The sequence below is a fragment of the Haemaphysalis longicornis genome, unplaced genomic scaffold (genome assembly GCF_048455015.1).
Source record: "Haemaphysalis longicornis isolate Haplotype H1 unplaced genomic scaffold, Haemaphysalis longicornis Haplotype H1 scaffold_2, whole genome shotgun sequence".
NCBI lineage: Eukaryota > Metazoa > Arthropoda > Arachnida > Ixodida > Ixodidae > Haemaphysalis > Haemaphysalis longicornis.
This window is the reverse complement of record NW_027526295.1, coordinates 127994843-128019622: the sequence shown is the minus strand read 5'-3', so window position 1 is coordinate 128019622 and position 24780 is coordinate 127994843. Positions and strand designations below refer to the sequence as shown.

Sequence of the window (24780 nt, the reverse complement as noted above, 5' to 3'; positions counted from 1 at the left end):
CTGATCACGTGATCACTTCCTGAGACGCAGTGGATATCCCCATTACCGAGAGTACTGCAGCTCGCGCTGCGAACAATTTTTGCATTATGGAGCATAGTAATCGCACGCACATTTTATTTTTGGTAAATTTATTCAACCATTCGTTCTGGCAAAGAAAAAGATTACTGGACTCTTTATGTCTTATACTTCCCTTCTGGTAGATGTCTCTCTCAGTCTGATGAGTTTCGCTATTCACAACTTATCCGCTTTCTAAGTGACACGTACCGTGCATTGTTATACCCAGGCATCGCGCTGGCATCAGGCAACACGGCTGGAGTCCCGAAACAAGTGCGCTGGGATTCACAGCCACATGAAGTTACCATCACAGCTCACGAATAAATAACTTGTTTAAGGTTACATCTTTTTTGTTTGTAGGTTGTTCCGCCTGTAGTTTGTACTGCTTTAACACGTATAGGTAATGTTGTACCAAAAAAAGCTCGCTTTTCAAAATATCACGTACTGGTTTTACTCATTGACTTTGCCATCCTTTTACTGCAGACAGGATAACAGAACAGGTATTTACTGAGGTCAAATCAACAGCTGGCATTCTTGTGGGCTTATACCAATACCTCCTATCTATGTTGTGCTAACATCGTTTTGTGTGCTGCTGTCAGCTTGATAATTTCTCTTTCACAATGGCAGGGCTTGGGTATTGCCACTGGCTGTCAACAATTTACATGCCCTGTGGTTGCTTCCAGAACACGCTACAACGACCAGCCCTTCTTCTCTGATTAGGTATCTTTAAAAATGCGACACTGTTATCACAGATACCTATTCGGAGAACAGCGGGCATTCGAAATTAGTGTTGCAGAAGCAGCTGCTTGGTTTGCAAATTGTGTTGACAGCTAGTAGCAATAACTGACAAGCCTAAGTGAACAGCACAAGCATGTAGTGGTTGCCACTTGTTACGTATTGAGTAAACATAGTTAGATGATTTTTCAACTAATTACTTTGCCGGTAAAAGCAATTGAGAATTATATATCTGACTTTTGTCGGTTTCTCGGTATATCTCGATGAAGTTATATTTGATGTGCTTGGTTCTTTGCGTAGAATTAACGGAGTCTCAACGTAAACTATGCGGCTGCGAGATGTTCCGACCGACTGGTTGGTGAATGCATTTTATATTACGTTATGGGAAGCTGTTGAGCTGTTACGAGTACAACGTACGTCATCGTGGTCTCTAGCGGGACGGTTCTCAATGCTGCAGGATATGCATGCCCGCCGGATGACGATTAGCCAACGAGGAGCATCCAGAAAAACACGTAAACTACGCTGTTGGCCGTAAGTACAATAAATAATTTTTGTAACAAGGCACTTACCCATGACTCGAAGGTTAAACTGCAATTTTTCATTGGGGTCGTTGTTGAGGTGGCAGGCATAGACTCCGCTGTCATCCAGGCGCACATTTTCGATGAGTAGATTGACTGACTTGTCTCCCTCATCTCTTAGCGATACTCTAGAATCGTTTGAAATGACATTTTCTCCAACTGCTAAAACTTTTCCGGTGTCCTCATTAAGCCATGAAATCTGAAATATCCCCGTAGGTAGGCAACAGATAAGTGCTTTGACAATTCTTGCGAGCAGACAAGATAAGTAGATTCAAATGTTTCACCTGGTTGATTACAACCCGGTCGTTTCCTGACGGCAAATGTAATATCTAAGTGAGTTAGCGAAAATAGTAACTTTGCTGGATCTGTAATAACAACCTGTAATAACATGTCATGCGCGAAGATGCTACTTCTCATTTTGTTTACACAAATGAAGAAGTAACCACGTGCGTATGCTTTCTTTAAAGTCCGGGAAACTGACCATGCCGAAATTCCATCGGCAACTAGCGTACTTTAAACATTGCCTCTGAAGAAAACGCGACTACAAAGTGCAAAACAAGAGCTTGAGTCGCACTACTTTGAATTCTAGAGGAGAACAGTATTCAAATGAATAAAATACCACAATTGAAAAATGTTTTATGTAATCTTGAGGGACACTTGTGTGGTAAAAGCAAGATGTCCTCTGGATGATTCTAAAGTCTACCTCGGGTTGAGTAACAGGAGTGAGTGAGCGTAATCCAGCCAGAATCAATGCAAAAGCCGGCCCTTTACAAGCAGTATAATTCATTTTTTACGGACATATCATGTATGCATGATATGTCTCTAAGGATATGCCCAGAACAAGGCGTGTGCTTCAATACGTCTGCTCAGGATAAGGGCAAGTGCATGTAAAATAGACGGAGAGGCTCCGAAACGTCGTTCTCGTCATGATCGAAAGCACTGAATGCGTGCATTTTACAGGTACTCAACGGAGGGCATCGAAGGCATTTTACTGGTGTTCCAATTGTCTCCTCGTGCTCTGCTGAAGAGTGTACCGCACTGTACGCAGGCATTTATGTCTGTATGTATGTATATACGCATGTATGTATGTATGTATGTATGTATGTATGTATGTATGTATGTATGTATGTATGTATGTATGTATGTATGTATGTATGTATGTATGTATGTATGTATGTATGTATGTATGTGCGTATGTGTGTATGTATTGTGAGAACGCGGCCTTAGATCGTTCCCTTTCGTTCGGCTACGCCGCAATGCTTGCTGCTCGCGGGAACTTGCTTGACGAGACGTCGGCGAGGGGAACCTGCCTCATCGCCGAAAAAGTGTCTTGTGGCCAGCGAGAGCGGCGGGATGCAAGCGGCGAGAAGTTGGAGCTCCGGAAGGGAGGCGGCAGGACGCGCCTGGTGACCTCCTTTCTTCGAGGATCGGGCAAAAAGGAGGGCGACAATGGCTGCTATCGACGTCCCAGCGAGGAAAACGCGAGCGCGCTGAGGCCCCCCCAGAGATGACCTTTATCGCGGTGAGTCGAACCTTTCGATTCCCTTAAATTGTCGGGCGAGGAACTAGATCATCGCCGTCAACCAGCTAGCCTGCATGCTCTTTGTATGTATATTATTTTGTGTCTCTCGTCCCCGGCTTTGGTGTTACACGGGGAAGTAACCAACCTACTTTACCCCTACGACACACACATCAGCCGCATCAACGTGGGGCTGGCTATCGGACAATGGAACATGTCTTTGTTCGGTGTAAGAAAGGTTCTTTGTCCGAACCAGTCAAGAGTTACTGCTAGCGTGAATCGGATCGCTGGCGGAGGCAGGCGTACTTTCTTGAGAGCGGAGTGAACGTTCCTACATCGTGCTAGAACATGTCAGCGCCGAGTTTTCTAAGTGCGCCGTTTAGGCGGAACGTTTGTGCCGTGGCATGTTGAGGTACTGAAATTCTGAAGTCCCGCACCCTTGAAGCGCCAGGGCATAAGGCCCGCGCAGTAATTGCAAGCACGAAGTGAGCGAGTACGGAAGCTGCCTTGTTTGGCCCGATTTTCCTTTTCTCTCCTGTCTCTTTTATCGACTCCGGGAGTCACGGCTCTGGGAGCTGTGTGGCCAGGGGCCACGGGTGCCGTAATGGCTGTTTGGTATTGCGGCTCGGCACCTGGCATTCCGACATCGCGAGACGCGAAGGGCACCGCCACTCATTAAGCTGTTTGTGTTGCAGCCAGCGGGTAGGGCCGACGGCAAAGCCGATGTGTCGTTCATGGCTGTGCGAATGGAACAGTAGAGCAAGCCTCTGCGTTGCCGGTCGTTGCCAAAGATGCGTGTTGCCCAAAGGCTTTTCGGAGCCGGAACCGTGTGGAAGAGGTAACGACCGAGGGGGACGTAGCTCGGGAGGAGACGGACGGGAAACGGCCCCTATTCTCCACTGAATGGTGGGGTGCGCGTCGTCATAATGCTTAAGTGGTTCTCCAGGTAGCGTGGAAAAGGTCTCCTTCGCCTTAAGAAAGTGAGTTTTTTTTGTGCGCTGTCGGGAACCGTCTTTTACAGCCGCAATTGTTTAGCGTCGTTCAACGCGGCCAATGCCGAGGAATAGCATTTCTTCCTTGCCTGAGTTCAAGTCTTGCGGTAATGCTCGATTTGATACGCAATGCGACTCGAGTCACACAGGCTTGCTTGCTACGCAATGTGTGTGCTGTGACCTGCTGTCCCGGGTCTGCGAGCGTTCCAGAGCTGGGGACCTCTGGCGGCTCTCCTAGCGTGGCAGCTACTTGGAGGCGGTCTAGCTGCGGCTCCGTGGGAGCTCCCTACGACTGTTGTCTCCCTCCATGATGGAGGGCATGTTGGTGCAGGCGGCGCCGTCCTGTGCTGCATCGCATGGCGTCACTGCGGTGCCTAGGCCGCAATAAGCAGCCGGGAGGCTCTTGGGACTGCCGATACGTCCTTGGCGTGTCGGGGCTGAGCAGCAGCTGTACGGGCGTCATCTGCCTGTGCCGTCACTGCACTTGCTTGGGCTGGCTTCAGCCCTAACCTTCAAAACCCTGGCCTGCTGTCTTCGGCCCGGGCCGGACGCGACCTGCTGATCACCGTACCGACTGAGAAGAGCGCCAGCGCGAGCGACTATTGCTTGTGTTGGCCTGCGCTGCGCTACGTCGGACCCTGGGCTGAGAACTCTGCAGCCCGGGGTGCATTTGTGTTGCTTGTGCCTTCTTGGTGAGACGAGCTGCAGGCAGCTCCGGGCACAGCGGCCTACGACGAAACTGCACCTGCGCTTGGCATGCCTGTTCGAGCCAACGTGTGCACCGTCACCTTAGATGTGTTACCTGCGACACCCGAGCGTTAGATGGTGCATGGCATTTGATTGTGCATGCGGCTGGCGATAATTATTTGATGACGGCGAGTGCGAGGACAGCTACTACGCGAGGCGAACCTTCATGTTTTGTTTAGTATTACGAACATTGCTTCTTGATGTCCCCGCGCTGTGTTCTTGCCACCGTACGGAAATGTTTAAGGTTCGAGGGATGTGGGAACGCGATCTTAGCGCGTTCCCTTTCGTTCGGCTTTGCCCCAATGCTTGCTCCTCGCGGGAACTTGTGTGGCGAGACGTCGGTGAGGGGGATCTGCCTCCTCGCTGAAGGAGTGCCTTGTGGCCGGCGAGAGCGCGCGGGATGCAAGCGGCGAGAAGTTGGAGCTCGGGAAGCGAGACGGCAGGGCGCGCCTGATGACTTCCTTCCTTCGAGGATCGGGCAAAAAGAAGGGCGACAATGGCTGCCATCGGCCTCCCAGCGAGGCAAACGCGGGCGCACTGAGGCAGCCCCGGAGTGTAATGTCCCGGTGGGTCGAACCTCTCGATTCCTTTAAATGGTCCGGGCGAGGAACTAGATCCTCGCCGTCAACCAGTTAGTCTGCATGGTCTTTGTATGTTTACTATTCACTAATAAATGTCAATGAGCGAAAACACGTGTCGCTTCCTTTGATCCGTCGAGCCAGGGCCCGTCATGGCTTCCGCGGTACAGCGCGCAGTCGCAGGGTGGGAGATAGCTTCCTAGCTGGACGAAATGAGAAGTCATAGACTGATTAGTGTCCCTGGGCGCCAGTTTTGATATTGCGTGGGGAAAGTAACTAACCTACTTTTACCGCTGCGATGCCGAAAGTATGTATTTGTGTGTGTGTGTGTGTGTGTGTGTGTGTGTGTGTGTGTGTGTGTGTGTGTGTGTGTGTGTGTGTGTGTGTGTGTGTGTGTGTGTGTGTGTGTGTGTGTGTGTGTGTGTGTGCACCTCGAGATAATAGTCAGTTAAAACCCTACTTTGCACTTGCCGACGTTCAATCGGTTTTTCCAGATTAGAGAAAGTTAAATGGAGCACTGGTCCTTCTTGTAAGCACGACACAAAACCACGAACTTGAAGCCTTGCGCAGCGGCAAGCAATGTCATCGACATTGTTACACTGGTTTATTTGGAAGTTTTTTTTTGTTACTTCCACGCGTAACTTGTATCGGTGCGGGCAGGGCATATCGTGCGGAGGCAAGGCAACCGTTGGTCATTGAGGGTAACAGAGTGGATCCCCAGAGAACGCAAGCATGGCTGGGGGCGCCAGACAGTTAGATGAGCAGATGGGATCAAGAAGTTTGCAGGGACATATTGGCTACAGTTAGCACAGTACCGAGACAATAGGAGATCTATGGGGGAGGCGTCTCCCCGCCATGGGCGTAGACAGGCTGCTGATGATGGTGCTTTTTGTGCAAGTATATGCTGGTTTAGGTTCAGCCTGTAATTAATCTGCATTGACAATATTTCCACAATCTCCCTCTACTCGAGTGGGGTATATAATATTTGTAGGGAAACAAGTAGCCTCAGGCTTGGTTTATAACCGCATACTCGCAATAAAACAGTGCAAAGAGGAAGGACCTCATCACTTGACAACTGCAACTTTGGCGCTTGGAGAAGTAGGTCTTAACTGGCACACACAGTGGTACCACGGACGAGCAGTGTGCATCTTGCATTAAAACGGGAATCGTTTTGCCTTTCACACCTTCTAGCCACCACGACGATTCGGTAAACAGCTTCCTTTGTGGTACCTGTGGTTTTACTAGTTCATAACAAGCCTATTTGACCTGGGAAAGTAAGAAGACAACGATATAGCAATGTTTTTTCCACGGACTCGTGTAACAGAGAGCCAGCATTAGTTATACCGAGCGTTGGCTGCAAAAGTCACAGGTTTTCAAGCCTACAGCGATGCTAGGTTATTTACAAATTTTCGTTCACAATCTAGTTTTGGTTGTGTGGTACGGTGATGTTGAAATGCTGATAATATTCTTGTAACCATACGAAGGAAAGTTGTTTGATTTTGAGTTTGAACAACTTGTACATTTTCTGCCACAACCATGCAAAATGTGTTTGCTGTGCGCTGAAAAGACGTGTTATTCACCTTAATTCATCATTGGCATAAAAGTACAAGTCATTTGCATTATTACGTTTAATTGCGGAACGTATCTAATGGGTACGTCACTCGTCTGATTCATTCAATCTGTTCTCACTTCATTTCTTGCTTTATGGTCTACATAAAATACACAACTCTAACGTGTATTTCATAAACAAATACTGCGTTCCCAGCAATAAATGTACCACTTATTGTTTGAAGGAATTCTCTCATTCCCATATCATGCAATAGTAAATCTCCACTCTATAGGTTTGGTCAATTGTATCCGCTTAATACTTTTGTATAACAGAAGCTCTTAAAACAGGAGAAACGGCGCAACGCATAAGAAAAACAAGAAAGTTCCTTGGTTATGGGCGAAAAAACTCCGTACCTCATGTCCAGCAATGAAGTTTAGACTGCACCGTAACAAAGCGGTGTGGCCTGCTAATATGGCGGAAGTCGGCAGAACTTCTGTAGCCTCGAGTTCCTCACTGCTAGCTACGTCCAGGTCACTCCCAGGAATTGCTGAGGCCTGGAGGAGGCGATCTGCACGAGATTAAAAAGGGAAAAAATGTATTTTCGGTCATTCAAGCACAGGATCATTAGTAATTATTTGCCGTACCCTCTTCCTGGTACTCATTTGACGTGAGAGTTACGAAACTCGGCAGCGAGTTTGCCTTGGCACCTTGATGTTTTCTTCTCTTTATTGGAAGCATGATAGGGAATCCAGCAGATTTTTAATAAGACCAGAAGAGTCTGGGAAAGGGACCGCAAAGCAGCACCCTTTCTCTGGACTTCCTTCGTCTGAACTGGCCTGCGCTGGACTTCCTTCGTCAGATCTGGCCTGCGCTGGACTTCCTTCGCGAGAACTGGCCTGGCATAAAACTCGTCACCCACCCGGGTCAAACGTACGGTATTGGACAAGCTGAGGAGAAAGTGAAGGGGGTCACACAAGCCATGCTGTTTGAACGGAATCTCCTTGCCATCGCTTCTTTTGAATTTGCACAGAAGCTGAGGTAGAGTTGGCGGTCACACGGCTGCGATTAGCAAGGCACGGATGATAGCTTTGATGGTTTCTAGCTCAATACATTCCCCATTTGAAAGCCATGCTTCGCTTGGGCACATAAGTTTTCAGTAACTGCTTGCCTTGTGCGTCTTAGCGGTATGGGCTCCGACTGCAGGGCAACGCGGTGGCTTCGTGGTGCTTCGTATCAGTGCAATGGTCAAGATTATCATTGTGGCGAGCAAAAACAGCATTTTGTTCGGTAAATATACCTGTTATAACTGACTGCTGGCTGGGAGTGGGCTCGCTGCCAATGCGCGCGGATGGAAGATCAGGATGAATGCACATGAGCACCGTGTCGGACGCGAGGGAGGCTGATGCGGGCGGGGTACTACTTGAGGGCAACGTTTGGGCTGTTAACACTTGCAATGGTGGCTGCTCTGGAAAAGGAAACGGATCATGTTGCAGGCAGTCCTTGGCACTGAGGCTGACTCGAGGAAAAAGGACTGACCTGACTGCTGTCAGCGCATTTGCAATTCTTGGGCCAATCTTTCGGTTTGCGATAATGGTGCCATGCGTGGCTGTATGGCGAAACTGCGCTGGTTTTGGTGGCTCGAAGATAAGACGTGCTTGTGCTGCCGCGAACCAGTCTTTACCAAGAATGAGGAGGATTAAATTATCATCCAAAACAGGAGCTTCAACAACTCCTGAGAATGGGCCGACATATATCTTTAAAAATGCAGCATGAACAGTAACCAATGTGCTCCTAAAACCACAGCAAGAGGGTGCTCAGTCCACAAGGTGACCATGCTTACAGGCACACAGGCATTAGATATCAGCGCCAGTTTGAATCCCGAGTGAGGAAACGCTTCGCATTCACCCACTCCGACGTCGGTTGCATTGAAGAAGGGGCATTGTTGCTGCGAGCCATCAAATGTAATGGGTGCACTGTGCAGTGCTGGAGGCAGCTGTTCCCTGGGCGTCGTTGGAGGCGCTGATGATACTGCCGGAGGTAAGCAGCTTGTGCGAGTTGGTCATTTGGATGTCAAGTGCCCCGAGGCATGACATGGGTAGCAGACGTCTTGGGACAGGTCCTGGCCACGACTAAAAGCGGGGGTTCCATACTGTGCCGAAATAGCTGCGTAAACGGCTTCTTGTTGATCAGTGGGCAGCTCAGAAAAGCGCGCTCTTGGTGTACCTCGAGAAAGCTGTGTTGGCAACGGTTGTGGGTGAGGCCTGTGACGTTCCCCAGACTTAGAGGCACGAAATCCTTGCGTCGGCGGCTTTACAAAACCACCAACTCTTGGGGGGCTTGCTTTGGCATGGAGATATTGAGCGAAATTGTCGGGGCTGGTGCAGGTGGTGATAAAATCAGCTATCCTGGGGGTCCGATCGGCTGCTATATCGGTTAGGATGTGTTGTTTTGCGCAGTCTCTGCAGCAGGTAGCCTATCTTTTGAGCATCAGAGAGCTTTATGGGGCACTGCTCAATGATTCTCAACATGGCAAAGGCAGACTCGTGTAAGGTTTCGCGTGGAAGCTGGGGCTGCTTCATAAGCTTTTCTTGCCACTAGACGAGGGTCATGCCTGCGGAAGTCTGTCTTTTAGGGCTGCACTCCAGTTGGCTCAAGTGGTGTACTGGTTACCCAACGCGAGGTGCCAGTTTGGCGTCCTAATTTCGCGCTGGCTAGGAGTGGTTAGGCGTGTGGTAGCGTCGTCCCACAAAGCAAGCTACTGCAGTCGTTGCACGTCATCAAGCCATATCTTGACAATATGGCTGTGCTAACCATCAAACTGCGGGATGGAAGATGACAGGTCTGGCAGTGTCGTCGCCGTTATTGCAGGACGAGGTAGCTGCTGGGACGGCCAGGCAAGACTCTGTAGCGTGGATGCGAACAGCGTTAACGGCGTCATGGCGGACGAGGCAAAAGCCTTCGCTTCAACTTGGGGGGCGGGGGGGGGGGGTGGCAAGCTTCACGCTGCTGCAGAATGTCGGACTCGAGTCGCTGACAAAAGTCCTCCTTGGAACCGGCGTTTTCCAGCTGCCGCCAAGCCAATTCTTCACTTCTGAGGTCGATGCCATGAAGCGATATCGTCACTAGGTCGAGGCGCTCCCACACAATTCCCGGCATGATATTCTGCCGAGCCGGCTGCACGCAGGCGTTCACGCACACAACACAATCTTGCCGGCACGTTCACCAGCAAGTTCACGCACACGCGCACAAGGAGGCGAGAGAGCGAAGAGCGGGAAACGTTCGGGCGAGGAAGACAAAATGGCGCACCGGCTGTCGAACGACGGTGGCACGCTTAGTTAACGCGTTGGCGTACTTGCGTGGCTGCGTGGCTGCACAGAGGCTCGGGCGTCGACGGCGCCAGATGTGAGGGCTGGGCCTGCGGACTGGTGCGTTGAGGTGTCATGCCAAGGCGTATCGGAGTTATCGAAAGGAAAGCGTTTATTTGAAGATTGAATGACAGGACATACCACGCCGGAGGTGGGCACAAAAAACAGAAGCAAGCGCATCCCAGGCCTCACATAGGCCTGGAGCTGCGTCGGCGTAATGGCAGGGAAGGTGTAGCCACTGATTAGATTGATTATGGCACATGCGGGTGGTCACACCAGACGATAGCACTGGCACGCAAGTTCCATGGCATTGAGGACCAAGATCAAGAGTCAAGGTGGAGGATGGTGGATGGTGGCTTCATAAACGTAAAGCGTTTCGCAGTTCTTCCGAAATACAACCGGAGCATGGGTGCTGTGGACAAAACCAATATTCTGATAGGTGTGTACCGAACATCTTCACGATAAGAAAATGAACCGTTAGAGTAATAACACATTGCATCAAACTTGCTTGACGAATTCCTTATTGAAATACAAGCGTCAACTGACATTGAACGAGCAAGCAAGATGGACCAAATGAATCTGGTAGAATTCACATTGAGCGGAGTTGAAACCATTACAAAACCCGCAACTACCGACCAGCCGCGCAAACGCGGATGGCCATCTTGATCTTCCCTTCAGCGTCAGTAAACGCACATCTGCAACATCCAGCAACCACTGTCTCGCGTCCGGTATGACCAACTTGGTCATTGGCCTCTGCTAGCAGCGAACTAACAGCGATGCAAGCTTGAGAGATGTACCACAAAGTCTAAAAGCAAGTGCGAGAAGGGAAATGTGCACCTTAGTACGAAAAACGGTTTCAAAGCTTATCACTCAACTTAAGATCTGTGTGTCACTGTAAAAGCTTTTTCATCTGCGCTATTACCTTGCACCTTAAGATTCGTACTTATGAGAGGAAGTATATTGTTTTCCTACTTTTCTGTGTGACAATACTTTTCTGTGAGGCTTTTCTGTGTTATCCCTTTCTACAAACACTAAGCCCTGGTGTCCTATATATCAGACACGTCGCCGTCATTTATATCGATTGAGCGGCCGGAATGTGGTCTTGTATTGTTTTTTCGGCTTCACTGAGCTAATGTCCAGGGAAAACAAATCTTCGTATAAAAGAACTCAGGTCTGAATGGGCTAAGGTAAAGATATTCTAGTTCAAAGTAAACAAAAAATGGGCGTGCGCGGGGCACGTAATACGCATTCGGGACAAATGGTGGATCGCCAGTTTAACAGAGTGGCTCCCATTACACCGTTAATGCAATAGGGGTCGGCCGAGGAGTCGATCGAGAGATGAGCTGGGAAAATTCGGGAGGAAAGCATGGACTCTGCGAGCACTCGCCAGGAGTATACATGAGGGCAGCGGGCACAAACTCTTCTGGAGACGTGGCTGGAGATCTTTGGGAAGGGCATTCGTCCTGCAGTGGACACAACCACGCTGATGTTGATGATGATAATGATGATGACGACAAAGAAAACCACGGGCTTTGCGAGAACATAAGCACATTAAAGAGAAACATAGGTACAAATGGCGATTTCCGGTTAATTATATGAAGCAAAAAGCCCTGGTAAAGGGACTTACCGGGAACATCAATGGCGAAGCGCGTACTTTCCATGCGATCGCTGTTAACCCGACACAGATGAGAACCTCTAACTGCAGCTTCAGCATCCTCGATAGTCAGCATGTATGAGCGTCCTTTGAAGGTCAACAGTGTGTCTTTAGGGTCCATTGGGATCACGCGGAAGTGCAGGGTTCGGATCTTTCTTGGGTCATTGCGAGTAATTAGAACCTGAAATAAGACCCATCTTTTATAGAAACCGCTTTGGACTATTGGGATAGCGACATTATCAGTTTATAACTGTAATCACATGCTTTTAGGATAACCTAGCAGCAAAAAAGAAACGCGGCCCTGAGAAAGCCTTACGCAGCGGCTACACTGGATTTCTTTGACTACAATGCAAAACACTACAATGAAAAACAAAGGTGTAAAATTGTTGTAGATGTAATTTCAATTTGGTGCCTTATATTTAGCTCAATAGGTGTTGAGACGAAAGCCTTAAGGGCGCCACTCCACGATTAAGCACCGTTGTTCTTGTTGGCTCGTCAAGAAAATGTAAACAGTAAACAAATGTAAAACAAATCCGCGATCTGCTAGGAAATGACCGCGGGGTCTGTTCAGTAGTATCCCGGTACACTAGCAAATGGCAAATTTCCACACCTCGCGAGCACAGAACAAAAGTGTTTCTCGTTCTTGATTCATTTTCAGTGGCAAATACCAACGCAGCCTCATTTGCATTGGCTATTGCGTTAGCTGAAAACTTTTAAAACAGCCACGGTCCAGTTGCTCTCCCGTCGCCTTTCGCCGTCGCTAGCCTTACCGCGTATTGCCATCCGGAGTACTGTCCGACGGGCAGCGCGGCTTCACGGAATCTATGCGGCACAATTTAGAGGGTTTGTGCAACCATTGGAAGGGCACCTGCGTCGCGCAGTTTCCCGGGTGACCCGCGGCGTGGTGTGCGCCAACGCATACGCCTAGAGCTTTTTAATGCGGGAGGGCGCCCGTATAAGATTTGTGCGGTCACTTTCCACACGCCGCCGTGATAACGTCGCTCCGCTACTATAAAGCCGTGCAGAAAAGCCCCCTCTACGGCCACGCCACCACTGCTGGTGCTGGTGGCTCTGCGCCAAGCTTTGGCGGCTGCGCTGCATACGCGGATGCCCATCGCCCGATTGAGGAATAGCATGGGAGTCCGGCGTGCAGTTCCGTGCGGCGTGTTTTCGTGTGCGTCTAAGGTTTCGTGAGGGATGCCGTTTACTTTGTGTGCGTTTGCGTAGGGGAACGATGGAGTGTAGCGCGCCTGGTTGCATGAAAAGCAAAGTAAACAGAAAATAGTTTTAAGATGTCCAACGACGACTGAAGGCACTTTTGCGCATTGGTCGCTACACTCATGTATGCAAGGACGCGTTCAGAGCTGAGCATGGACACCTTCTTGGATGCCGCGTCGCCTGGAAGGAAATACATACTTGCTATAGAGTTCTATTTATTGTAAAGTGTAGGTCGACTGCCGGAGCTAGCGTTGCTTAAGAAACCTAATACAATTTTGTTTTGCGCAAGAACCTGGTTAATTCGTTTGCGCTTTGACTTGGCGCATAGGTAGTGTTTCGCGCCAGTCATATTTATAAATCAAAATAAAAACAAACAATTTTTGGTCATTCTGTATAAATATATGTATATGCCCAGTTCACGTAAAGGCGCGAATTTTCTGAGAAACGAGGTGACAAATAGTGTCGCTAAGCTTGATGTCATAACTTGATTATAAAATGCGGATTGGGTTTTGTTAAGATTGGGCACAGGCACGAAAGAAGAAACGCCGACGCTTGCGGTGCTGCACCCCGCATGACGGATGATCCGCGGGCTGTGCGCCTCCTGCACGCCCGACGGGTGGCTTTTCCTTACGAAAACGGATTCAAAACGGAGGGTGATTTCGCAACCCGTAGTTTTCGGTGTGAGCTATATAGAGGAACTGAAGACAGTCCGAAGTCTTCCCGGCTGTTCCCCAATGGAAAGCCGCTGATGCGACAGACAATACGGGCGGCGTTCCGTAAAGCCGGGATTGGGAGCATTGAGGGGCTGTGCACTCGCTTTGCAAAATTCACAAAAGTGCAATGTAGAAAGACTAAATTTGTAGAATAGTGATTGCCGTGTCTCACCCGAATGTGACTGCACATATTCAGAACGCGTGCACATAAGGGCACAAAAATCCCGTCCCTTGCAAGCTGTGGCGTGTGGCAGTCGGTTGTCTGACAAAATTGGCGCCATGTGACGAAGTAGCGAAAGTTATGGAAGGGACGGCAATACGGTATGCTTATCGCCCCAAGGTTCTCTCTTGGGTGTGAATTTAAATTGCCCTCGCGTGCGCGACGTACACACTCGCCAAATTTCCGGGACGCGATTTCAAAAGCTGAAGCCCATTTCTCTGCAGAATGACGGCTCAGTATTTCATGTGCCGTGCTAAATGAAGATCACCATAGGCGTGGCAGGAGTTTGCAGACCAGACTCCGGACAAATTGACCTCGCTTTGCGACATCTCGTCCCGGAAACTTCTGAAGCCGGGTGTGCATTTTTAACGTGGCGGTGTGCGGTAAGCGACACCTATTTTACAGGGAACAGAAGCGCGCTTGTGTTTAGCACAGGGGATGTAAACGCTGGCTGCTTGTCGCCGTTTCTCGTGTTCGTCCACGAACACAGCCCGCGCGTTTTACTCTTGACCAAGAAAACGACTTGTACATCGTAGCGGCATCCGACATCGCTAAACTTCTGTGCTAACTTGTGCGTGGATTACACGGCAACCCGTATTCCAATAAACCACTAGTTGTGAGGCATCACTTGTCTTGAACATCTTCCTTCTTTTCCTCCAGATTTGTAAGGTTCCAGCAATTCTGCTTGGAACATTTTAAATCAGTTCTGTGAATCTTGTCAGGCTACAGAAAGCACGGGCCAGTAGCATGCCTGCTGGACCGTAGCGCGTTTAAGCGCACATCCGAGGTTTCTTTGAGACGGATCGTCATGGGAAGTCCCCCAAAAGTCGTTTTGTACTCCTTAGGGTACAATAAGATGTTAGCTTCAGCCACACGGTGAAAGGTTCTTGTAGAGGACGACAGAACGGATACTTATGGATGAATTCCCTGGAAAAAATACCCGCCATCTCCACCAAGTGAATGATGATGAGAGGGGCGAAGCTAAAATGCTTATCGGTAAAACCGTGAAACATTCGACCGCACATCATATAAAGACTCAACACGTCAAGCTTACCATCGCCCCGATGACAACCCCGTCGACGACGGCGATGTTTGTGGTGATTATGTAGGGATTGTTTGGGACGATGATAATCTCCAGGGGTAAGTTGGCGAATTTGGTGTGTCACATTTTAGCCACCTTGGCCGTCGCCTTCTGCAGACCGTCTTGTGTTGTGTACCCCCGGTATGTGTCTTGAGCTCGCAGACGACGAACCACAACCTCTTCTTCTTCCTCTTCTCTTTGTTGATACCAACGAACGCGTTCAACGTTTTGACCTCTTCGGCCAGTCTTTGGTTGGCCAATCCGTAGGAGCATCCTGGCACAATCATCATTAAAGGGGTCCTGAAATACCTTCCGCCGATGCATGGATGTACATCTACCCAAATAAAGCAATGTATTTGGAATCTCCTCCCGCAAGAATTTTGTTAAAGCGATGAGTATTAGCTGAGAAATCGTAAATCAAAAACCGTGCATTATCGTCGCTTCCCGTTTCCTCCTCCTTTCGACTTACTCTCCGCTGTTGACGGCGCCTGAGCCTTGCCTCCCATGATGCTGCGCTCCGCAGCGGTGACGTACTTCCGCTATTGCGCTGATCAGACTGTCGTCTGCTACGGGCAAGCTTTGTTGACACCATGAATCCCGCACTCCGCCGCTCAAGGCTGGAAAAGCGAACGAAAAATCTGGCCGCATGTATGCGGCGGCCTCGCCTTGCCCTTTCGCGGTGTACGTTGCTGGCGGCACATGACTTTTTATCGGCGGCGAACTCGCAGCCGCACGGGGAGGGTCGTGCGCTCTAAATCTAAAGTCCCTCGATCGGCGTTTATCGAGGGACTTTAGTGCGCTCGTTCCCTGGATGCACCGCGCACTGTTTATCCAAAAAGCGCCGTATCAGATGTGGCCCCGCTGGTGCCGGGTTTTATTTTGCGGCGGTGGTAATTCCTGCCGGCGGCATGTGAAAAAGTCGTATTAAACCGATACAGAACCCGTGCATATAACGCTTCAATCATGTGACCAGTTCAGTTTGGGGCGACGCGTGGTGGAGAGCCGCAACGTTGGCAAAACAATCTACGCCGCGGCTCTGAGCTTTCTAGCGCTGGAGCGAGCGCCATTTCTTTGACAATCTCAAACATCGGTTGCCTTGGCAACAAGGCACAAACCGCTTAGAAGTCAGTTACGCTTCCGTGATCCCGGTTCAGCTCGGGGCCCTACCTCGCGACATGTGGGCACTGCAGGCGTATCATTCATTCCCATTGGGAAGTGCGAGATGCGTTTGGCATTACAGGAGGCGATGGTGTGTGTGTTGTGGACGCCTTTGTTTCGCGATGAAATGCGCCGCTGTGCTTCTGCGGGTGGATAGTGCTTCCCATGGTCTGGATTATCTTTCTCGAGCGACGTACGACTCAACCTCGCATGGGGTATGTGCAGTGCGCGTGGCTAAAAGCCATCGGCTTGTGCGCCAGAGTTAAGTGACTTGCTGTTCGTCCCCGCAAAGCGCGCGCGAGGTGAGTACCGAATTTAAGACGGGCAGGAGGCAACCCATCCTCTGTCAATCGTGGTTCAGACTTTCAACGCATGTTGTGACGGTGTGTTCGTTAGAAACGCATCTCTGGATTGTTTTGAAGTTGAATAAAATGTACGCGTCAAACCCGGGCATTCGGCTCAGGGCGTTCTCTGCGATTGCACGAAAGAAGTGCCACGGGGCTTCAACGCTTTCTTTATGGAACGTACTCAGGTAACAGATTATCAATGTCGTGTTATGGCCGTGTTGCATTCAATACAAACGGTTAAGCGTTTGTTTTACACTTGTTTCGTTTGTCGTAAAATGTCCAAGCACTCCGGCACTCCGCCGGCAGATCAGCCGGTGAGCCGACGCTGAGCAGGCGACTCATCTCTTTGCCGGAAGTGCGTGAAAAAGCCGCCCAATAGCGGGGTGTCTAGCTCATGACGAACATCTGGGAATAGATGATGTAGACATGTGAAGATGGCGGCGTCCAAAAACACGAAGGAAAGGGTGAGAAAAAAATGACAAACTTTGCAACAAAAGTGTGAGCTTTCCGCTGCGCGTAAAAGAGTAATACTTAGCACACAGGACGTTGACGACCCAATCTAACGGTTGCGCTAGTTCATTTAGTGTGCTCAAAATGCCTTTCAGGGCCCCTTTAATGTGCCGTGCCGTGTACAGCAGCAACGAAGGACGGGACAGGACCCGAGCAACAGAAGCGTCGCCCCTAAAACCGCCTCGGCATGATTTTGGGGCGTCTTAAAAACAACTGAATCAGTGGCCGTCGCGACGTGTCTAGTTGTTGCCGTTCCGACACACGGGATGCGTTCACCACGCGTTAAAATGATTCGGTGTTGGCGTACCATTTCTCCAACGAACGAGGGCACAGCTGGTGCCCGGGAGAGACAGCCGGCATGGGCATGCTATTGGGCAGACGTTTACAGAACGGTGACTTCATAATCTTCCCCCCACCGTGCTAGGCGTCAAGTCGGGTCCTTTCGACTCATCAGCCAGCAAAGTGAGTGAAGGTCACATTTTAGCACACAAATACGACGGCCACCACTCCCTTTCACTTGCCGAGGAAGAGCCTTTTAAAGGTGACAACGTTCCGCGTGTGTAGGCTATCATCATTTTGGCACCGTCTTTCGGTTGCAAGAGAACTGCTCCCAGATCAACGTTACTGGCTTCGGTGTAGACAGTGGTCCCGGTGTTTGTGTTGAAAAGGGTGACGGCGGGTCACTTTTGCAGCCATTTCGGGGGCTTGCCGAATGCCCTCTGTTTCTGTTTAGTCCAGAGTGGCCGTACATGATCTCGCGTAACCGGTAGAAGAGTTGCTGCTATGTGGGCAATCTTCCCAGAAAATCCCAGTAATATGAACATAGCCCAAAATATGTTTAATGGCTATCTATTTGGGTGGCATGGAGAATTCGGAAAACGATTCAACGTTTCCAGTATCGGGGACGAACCCCAGCGCTGCTGACCACTTGGCCAATGAACAGCAGTTGCCCCAGCTCAAAATGACAATTATTGGGTTTCAGACTACGTTTGGTGAATCGTATCCCCTCAGTGACTGACGTCAGACGCTGTTATTGAAAATGGGCGTAAATTATCATCAGGTCGTTCAGATACGCCTGACAGCAACGTGTTCATCTACGCCGGACAGCAAAGTGTCCATACGAATTTGAAAAATGGTCGCGGTGGAGCACAACCTGAAAGGTAAAACTTAAAATTCGCCATTCCATCTGGCGTCGCAAAAACCCTTTCCTCGGGGTCCCGCACATCGACCAGTAAAGCTGGAGAAATGCTTTCTTTGAGAAACATCGGTGTTGTCGGTTCAACATCGAAGACTGTCGATGTACGCAACCTCATCAAACACTCGACAGTTAACAGTGGACTTTGGGTTTCTGAAAAGGCATCGGACAATGCAACAATGCCAATCTAATTTGATAGCCAAAGTGATTGCTTTGGCGTCCACAGTAGCACCTCAACGCCGCCAGTAAATGGGTGTAACGATGAATGGAACAGCGCAGGATGTTTCTTTCTTGCTGGGTGGCTTCATCGCGGATGCTTATTGTGTGGTGGAAGTTCGTCAGCCGAGCAAGCAACTGCCGAGATAACAGGATGGCAGAAGAAATGGACGTGGATACGAAAGCGATTTCAATGACACAGGTAGAAAGAACGGCGGAAATCCAGCACGAAAAGCGAGTATCCGATGGTTCGCTGAATACGCCTATTAAGAGCGGAGGTGAAGAGATGTAGCATGTGAATCCAGTTTTAGTTATCCAGCTCAGTATAGATAAATAACATGTCGCAGAGTTTCATGAAAGCGTTGAATGCAGCCACTCGTGTGACAGTTGTTAAAGCTGGTCGCTTTATGGACGCTATTTCCCGCTCTAAACGTACTCGCCAGAATATATGCTATGCGCTGTAAGCATATGCACAAGGTTGGAGGATGGTGCAGTAACGGTTGGAGCTGCGATTTCAGAAGAAGCGGCGGCGGGTGTGACGAAAAAAACCCCCGACGACTATCTCGGTCGGTTTTTTGTCATACTTGGAGTTGCGGCGTAGGTGGCGTCTAAGTCAATGTTCTCCTGTATCCACTCGTGAAGGGCCTTCCCTACCTCGTTATTGCTGTTGACAACGCACCCGTGCAACGGAATCTCGACGGTAGGTATGCCCATACTTTGCACCAGTGAATGGACCTCATTTCAATTACGCTTCTCTTGTAGCTTGTCTCAGTTGTTCAGGGCGGTTTCGCAGCTCCTCCGTGCAAAAGGGGAGGCGAAGCTGCATAATTAGAGGGCCTCAACAAGTTCTCGGGCAGTGGGTGGCTTTCGAAGAAAAGGCCTTCGGAATGAAATAAAATCGGGGCAATCCTGGGCCTCGATTCCGTAGTGCCAATTCGGGTCTCTTCCTGCTTACTCGCCCACCGGTTTCACGGCATTGGAATGTCGCGGAGGCGACATACAAGAGAGCCAGAGAGCGGTTGGCCCGTTTGCTGTGCTTTTGCAGGCACAACTACCCCAGCACGCGGAGAGTGCTAGGCCTTACTTTTCAAACAGTTACTTTAACATCTATCTACCAATAAAAAATGGCTCTAATCCACTCTCTGAAAGTAGTTGGAAAGCAAAGCTTTAAAAACACCCACAACAATTGTAAATCTGACGTCACTTGAAATCAGACACGTGGCTCTGCAAAGATTTAAACAACAGATTCTGCCAGCCGTTGCTCTGAATTCACGGGCGTGGCGTCCCAAACGCAGCAGCGTCGGCCACGGCCGAGCGTTGGCAGAAACAGAACAAAGAAGAGGAGCGTCTTTTGAAGGGTGAAACAGCGGAACCTAGACATCATAATGTGTTACCTCGGGGCTACACCAACGCGCGACACAAGCGTATGCACTCAAACAATTCGGCATGTGAGCTTAGTGATTCCCATTTATACCAATTTAAACTAGTTGTTTAGGTAAGTTTGAGAATAGCGAGAAAGCTGAGGAAACTTTTATTATCACTATTTATCAGGAGCCCTTGCTCCTTCCGCCTTTCGTAAATTCTGATAAAACATAACCGAATTGGTATTTATCAATTTAGAAAACGGAGTCCCATTCGTGGCAAGCATTGCGCGAAAGGTAGCGTTTCTCTAGCGGCCGGATATCTGTATGTGGTTAGTACATTTTGTTTTCCGGACCTTCAAATCAATCCTCCACGTTGATTGATTGATCGTAGGTTTTAACCGCTGACGCAACTCAGGTTATGAGGCGCGCCGTAGTGGAGGGCTACGGATTAATTTTGACCTCCTGGGGATCTTTATTGTGCGCCGAAATGTCTCTAAACATGGGTGTTTTTGCTTTTAGCCTCCATCAGAAAATGCTGCCGACGCGGCAGGGAATCGAATCCGTGACCTCGTGCTCAACAGCGCGGTGCCTTAGCCACGGAGCCACCGTGGTTGCTCCAATCCTCAACGTATCTTTGTCGTACGATGACTTAGTGCCATGCGGTCCGGGTTACACGGGAGGTGCTTTCGAACAAGTTAAAACAACCGTGCGAAGGAAGCACGCAATGGACGCGAAGCTGCGCCAAAACAGCCCACAAACACCGTCGCTAAAGCAGACGACAAAGCCGTACCGGCGACGTGACCGCCGGCGAGGTGCACCTCTGCGCGGGAGACGCTGGATAAATTCGCAGAGCCATTTACAGTGTGTTCCATGAGTGAAACCCTGCGCCCCCCACCCCCCCTTCCACCTCCTCCCCGGCGGTGGGAGTTTGTAGTCCCGCACACCGCGAAAGAAACGCTGGCAGGTAAAGGTAGAAAGCGTTGCTTTATAATATACTTGTAACGACGCTGTGTAGTCAGGCCTCATTTTGGGCAAACGGAGGCTTTCGCTTTCGCCCGTGGTGGGGCGCGTGTTCCAGAACGTAGGTCGACAATTAAAATACTCAAGTATTTCTTGTTGTCATGTATAATATATGAACATTTGTAATATTTCTGTTTGTGCGTATTTTTTTACGCCTTGAAAATTTACGGGAATTCCTTTTATGTTATCGTTATTGTACCGGGGGATTACAAGAAGTACGAACACCGGAGCAAAAAGCCTCCACCGCATGCCGCACCGTCTGGCTGCACTGTCAGTAAACTGCGCGCATGCGTAGTTCTTTAGTTATTTCGGGGCGTTTGAGAGTGTGGCCTACTGTTAGGGAAAATGCTTGATTAAGAAGCGACGCCGGTCATTTATTTTAAAGCGTCTTGTTATGCTCTGTCGCCACTGAGCATTCTGTTATCTACTCATTTGGGAGCCAATAGCACAGCAGGCTGATTGCAGCTAGCAGGATGCTCTTCAGCGATCATCCTGCTCAGTGGCGCCGCAGCGTGAAAAGCCGCCTCAAAATAAACGACCGGCGTCGCCTCTCGATCAAGCATTTCAAAATAATGTAGGCCACACTCTCAAACGCTCTCGAAGGAGTGCGCATGCGCGCAGTTTACTGTCTTGGCAGCCAGACAGTGCAGCATCCGTCGGAGGCTGTGCGCTCTGTTGTTCGCATTTCTTTTAATCCCCCCTGTACCATGCTTTCAAACCTGGGAGCACCTGACAGCGCCATTTAGAAACTGCAGCGTAATTGGGACACTGCTGCAAAAAACCGGGTGACCCCTGTACAGGCTACGGCGTATCGGAAGCGGTTAAATGGGCGCAAACGTTTATATGCTCCGTGCCGACCAATATTTGAAACACAAAACAGAGGCTCTTAAATTCATGTGGCGGCATCACATCATATCCGGCTTTCGTAACGGCGACAGCATAGTTCACCAGTTCCGACAAAATCTGGCGTCGGCCCGAACATGGCCGACTGGAGGCAAACAAAATGACCTGCGGGTAAACAACTAGACAGGTTAGAGAATACTTGGAGCGACTTAAAATTTATGAAGAAAGCTCCATCAACAAAGTGGTTTAATAAACTCGGAAAAAAAGGCAAATTGGGTCTTTAAATCCAACGTAGGGCATCCAGAAGACAGGCGGGCTTGTATCTCTAACATTTCGCTAACTATGGCTTCAAGACTGGTTAATAGATAATTAAAGAAATGGGTTGCGCTTTCCATATACATTTATAGGCTAGAGATATAGAACGTTCCGTTTGAAATAATGATTAAGGTGAATAGGGGTAATTAGATAATGCTATGAAATTACACATGCAGCAGGTGGGTGGATAACAAAGCCGGCTCCCCGTTTTAGAGTATGCGTAGGGCTGTGAAGCCCATTTACCAACCTTCGCATGCATATTACTGAGAAGAGAGTTGTGTAGCAATGCGCAAGTTTTTATTCCGAGTTTATTATAGCCTTATTTTACTATAGGCAACCAAATTGCTCTGCTTTTCGTCCATTTAGCTAGCGTTTGTGAATGTTGCCTGAAGAGAGCGAATGTCCTTTTCGTTTGTTTGAATAAGTTTTGTTTCCTGGTTTTCGCCATTTTCTTCGTTTACGATGTTACAAGGGTAAATTTTTTTACTCTCTCAGTTATGCATTGCCGTGCTAATTCTCCGTCGTATATCATTAGGGCTTTTCTTGATTTTTTTTTTGTAGTTGCAGTTTTGCTGCGGGTTTTTTTTAACATTTTGATCGCCACGTGACTGCGGTTGATACTAGACGTGTCACATATTTATGATATCCGGGCTTTGGCCAATTAAAGTTATTCTGTCTGCCTATTTTCGTATAGTGCGTTTGCACTAATTCTCTCTTTAGACTAGAATCGGTGTTAATAGGATATTTATTGAAATATTTTGTACACCTGTGCAATTGCAAGAAACAACCAGGTTGACGCTCACCTTTTCTTGCACTTCTCCTATTTTCTGGTCTTGGGTTTATGATTCTCTGTATCGCGTTTGTTCAGAGTATATCAGATACTTTTTTGTCGTCGATTGCATTCGCATTAGTTTTGTTTTGTATTTGTTACAAAAGGGACTCTATCTCTACTTGTACAAATATAACCACTACATATGTCACATCCAACAATTATCATTTTTGTGCAAATCCATAGGGTTTGAGAGTTGGTCTTTTTAACTGGGGAGCAGTATAAGTCTTTACCTCCTGGTGCCCCCCCCCCCTCCCCTTTCGCGAGTTTTTATTCCGCTGAATCCGCTTTACTCGGTGCCGCTTTTATGCTCCTCCACACGACCTCACAGCTCTCTTTCACAACTGGTATTCCCTTGCCACTACCGAGTTCTTTTTCGCAGGTTGCGCAATCAACTTATAACGGTGGTAACACCGTTACCAGGTCAGTGTGAAGAACCAACAGAAGGGCGAGTGGGCGTCAAAACGGCTGAAAGCCGCTTCCAGCGAACGTTTAGTCGCCACCGTTGCCATATTAAATCCTCCCTCGTGCGGCAGATAGAAATCCCGTCCCAATATTGAGCAACTAGCCCGCTCGGAACCCGGACGTGAACCCATAATGTGTCATCTGTAAGGTGTTTCCGGGCGACGTTTTCGCCGGTGCATTTCGGGCTTAAGTATAGGTTCATCACCTGTTGACAGTTTATGCCTGAACAGCGGGAGGCGGTAATAGAGGTAAAGGGGGAGGGCGCTCGCAAGCGCTGCTAGGCTTCGTGCCCTCCTCGAAAACATTACCCTTGTAGTGGTGCGAGATTTGATCCCGGTGAGGTATTCCGTCCTGTTCATTGCGAAAATGTCCATTCCGCATCGTTTGAGTCAAGACAGAGTTGAACTTACGTGGCCTTTGACCAATAGATGTTCTGTGTCGCAATGTGCCCTCTAATTTCAGCCAATCAGGGCTCGCTTAAAACGAGCACCTTGAAACAGACAATAAATGGAGAAGGCTCGGAATTCTGCCCCTGGATACTTCGCGCCCTATGGCACCTAGGCTGCTTCGTGGTTCTCCATGGTCTAGTGATTTGGGTTGGTGTGTTAGACAGACAGTAAGCTGCCTACGACGAGCGAGGTAATCGAATATCCCCATTTTTGTCCGGTAGAACAGGGATGCAGTTCTTCCAAGCTTGATTTTAAACTTGAGCACTTGGGTTGTGTCCTTCTCTCGTCCCGTTAACTTTCCGCTGTTCCGTCATAAAGAAACGTGTTTTGTTTCGTGTACCCCGTGGACTGCGTCCACCGTCCAGGTCTCCCTTCCGCCATGAGTGGAGGGGCACTAATTGCTTGCATTCTTTGTAATTTTACTGTATTTTAGGTAACTTTTGTTCTTTTTATTTTCGCTTATCATGCTCGAGGAAAGCGTGATTACGTAAAGCATTTTGTATTTCTTTTGAGGCAGACCTCATTAGACTAACGTGATAACCATCTCACTCCCTTTTTATATGTTCGCTTCCTCTCAAATACGCCACAAAAGCCGTGAATCACCGATAAAGATTTATTCATTTATTGCTTCAGCTTTTATTACATCTTTTCTTTTATTCTTTAATTATCAACACTCTCATTTTTTTCTGCCTCTTTGAAGACATACTCTAATCACGTATTATGGCAACGATGCGTTAACTCTGCTAATGTGCATTTTTGTGTAAACAAGAAACAGCGCGTAGTAGGTATTTTTTCGGTTATTTTTGTGCGTAATGTTTGCTTTGGGGCTACATTTGTTTTATTTGTTCATTTTAAATATATTTCAGATGCTCTATTTATCTGAATTGTTCAGCAATTTTGTTTCTCAATTTCACACAATCAAACCAATAAATGTGTATCCGCCAAATTTCCCTTTTCTTTCGAAAACGCATGGCAGAAAGCGGTTTGTATTTTGGAAAAATCTGCACAAAAGAAAAAGATGAATCACTATAGCGACAGACACAATATCACCGGTGACCAATAGCAG

General features: G+C 48.7%; 1 protein-coding gene across 1 annotated transcript in view; it reads right to left on the bottom strand.

Moving 5' to 3' along the window:
* Nucleotides 1–24780, bottom strand: part of LOC144169206 (hemicentin-2-like) — a 66606-nt gene that overhangs the window by 14796 nt on the left and 27030 nt on the right. Inside the window, exons 5-7 of the mRNA XM_077698248.1 lie at nucleotides 11745–11952; nucleotides 7166–7320; nucleotides 1359–1566 (exon numbers count right to left, since the gene is read on the bottom strand). Coding sequence (XP_077554374.1) covers nucleotides 1359–1566; nucleotides 7166–7320; nucleotides 11745–11952 — 571 coding nt within the window. The remainder of the gene's footprint in view (nucleotides 1–1358; nucleotides 1567–7165; nucleotides 7321–11744; nucleotides 11953–24780) is intronic.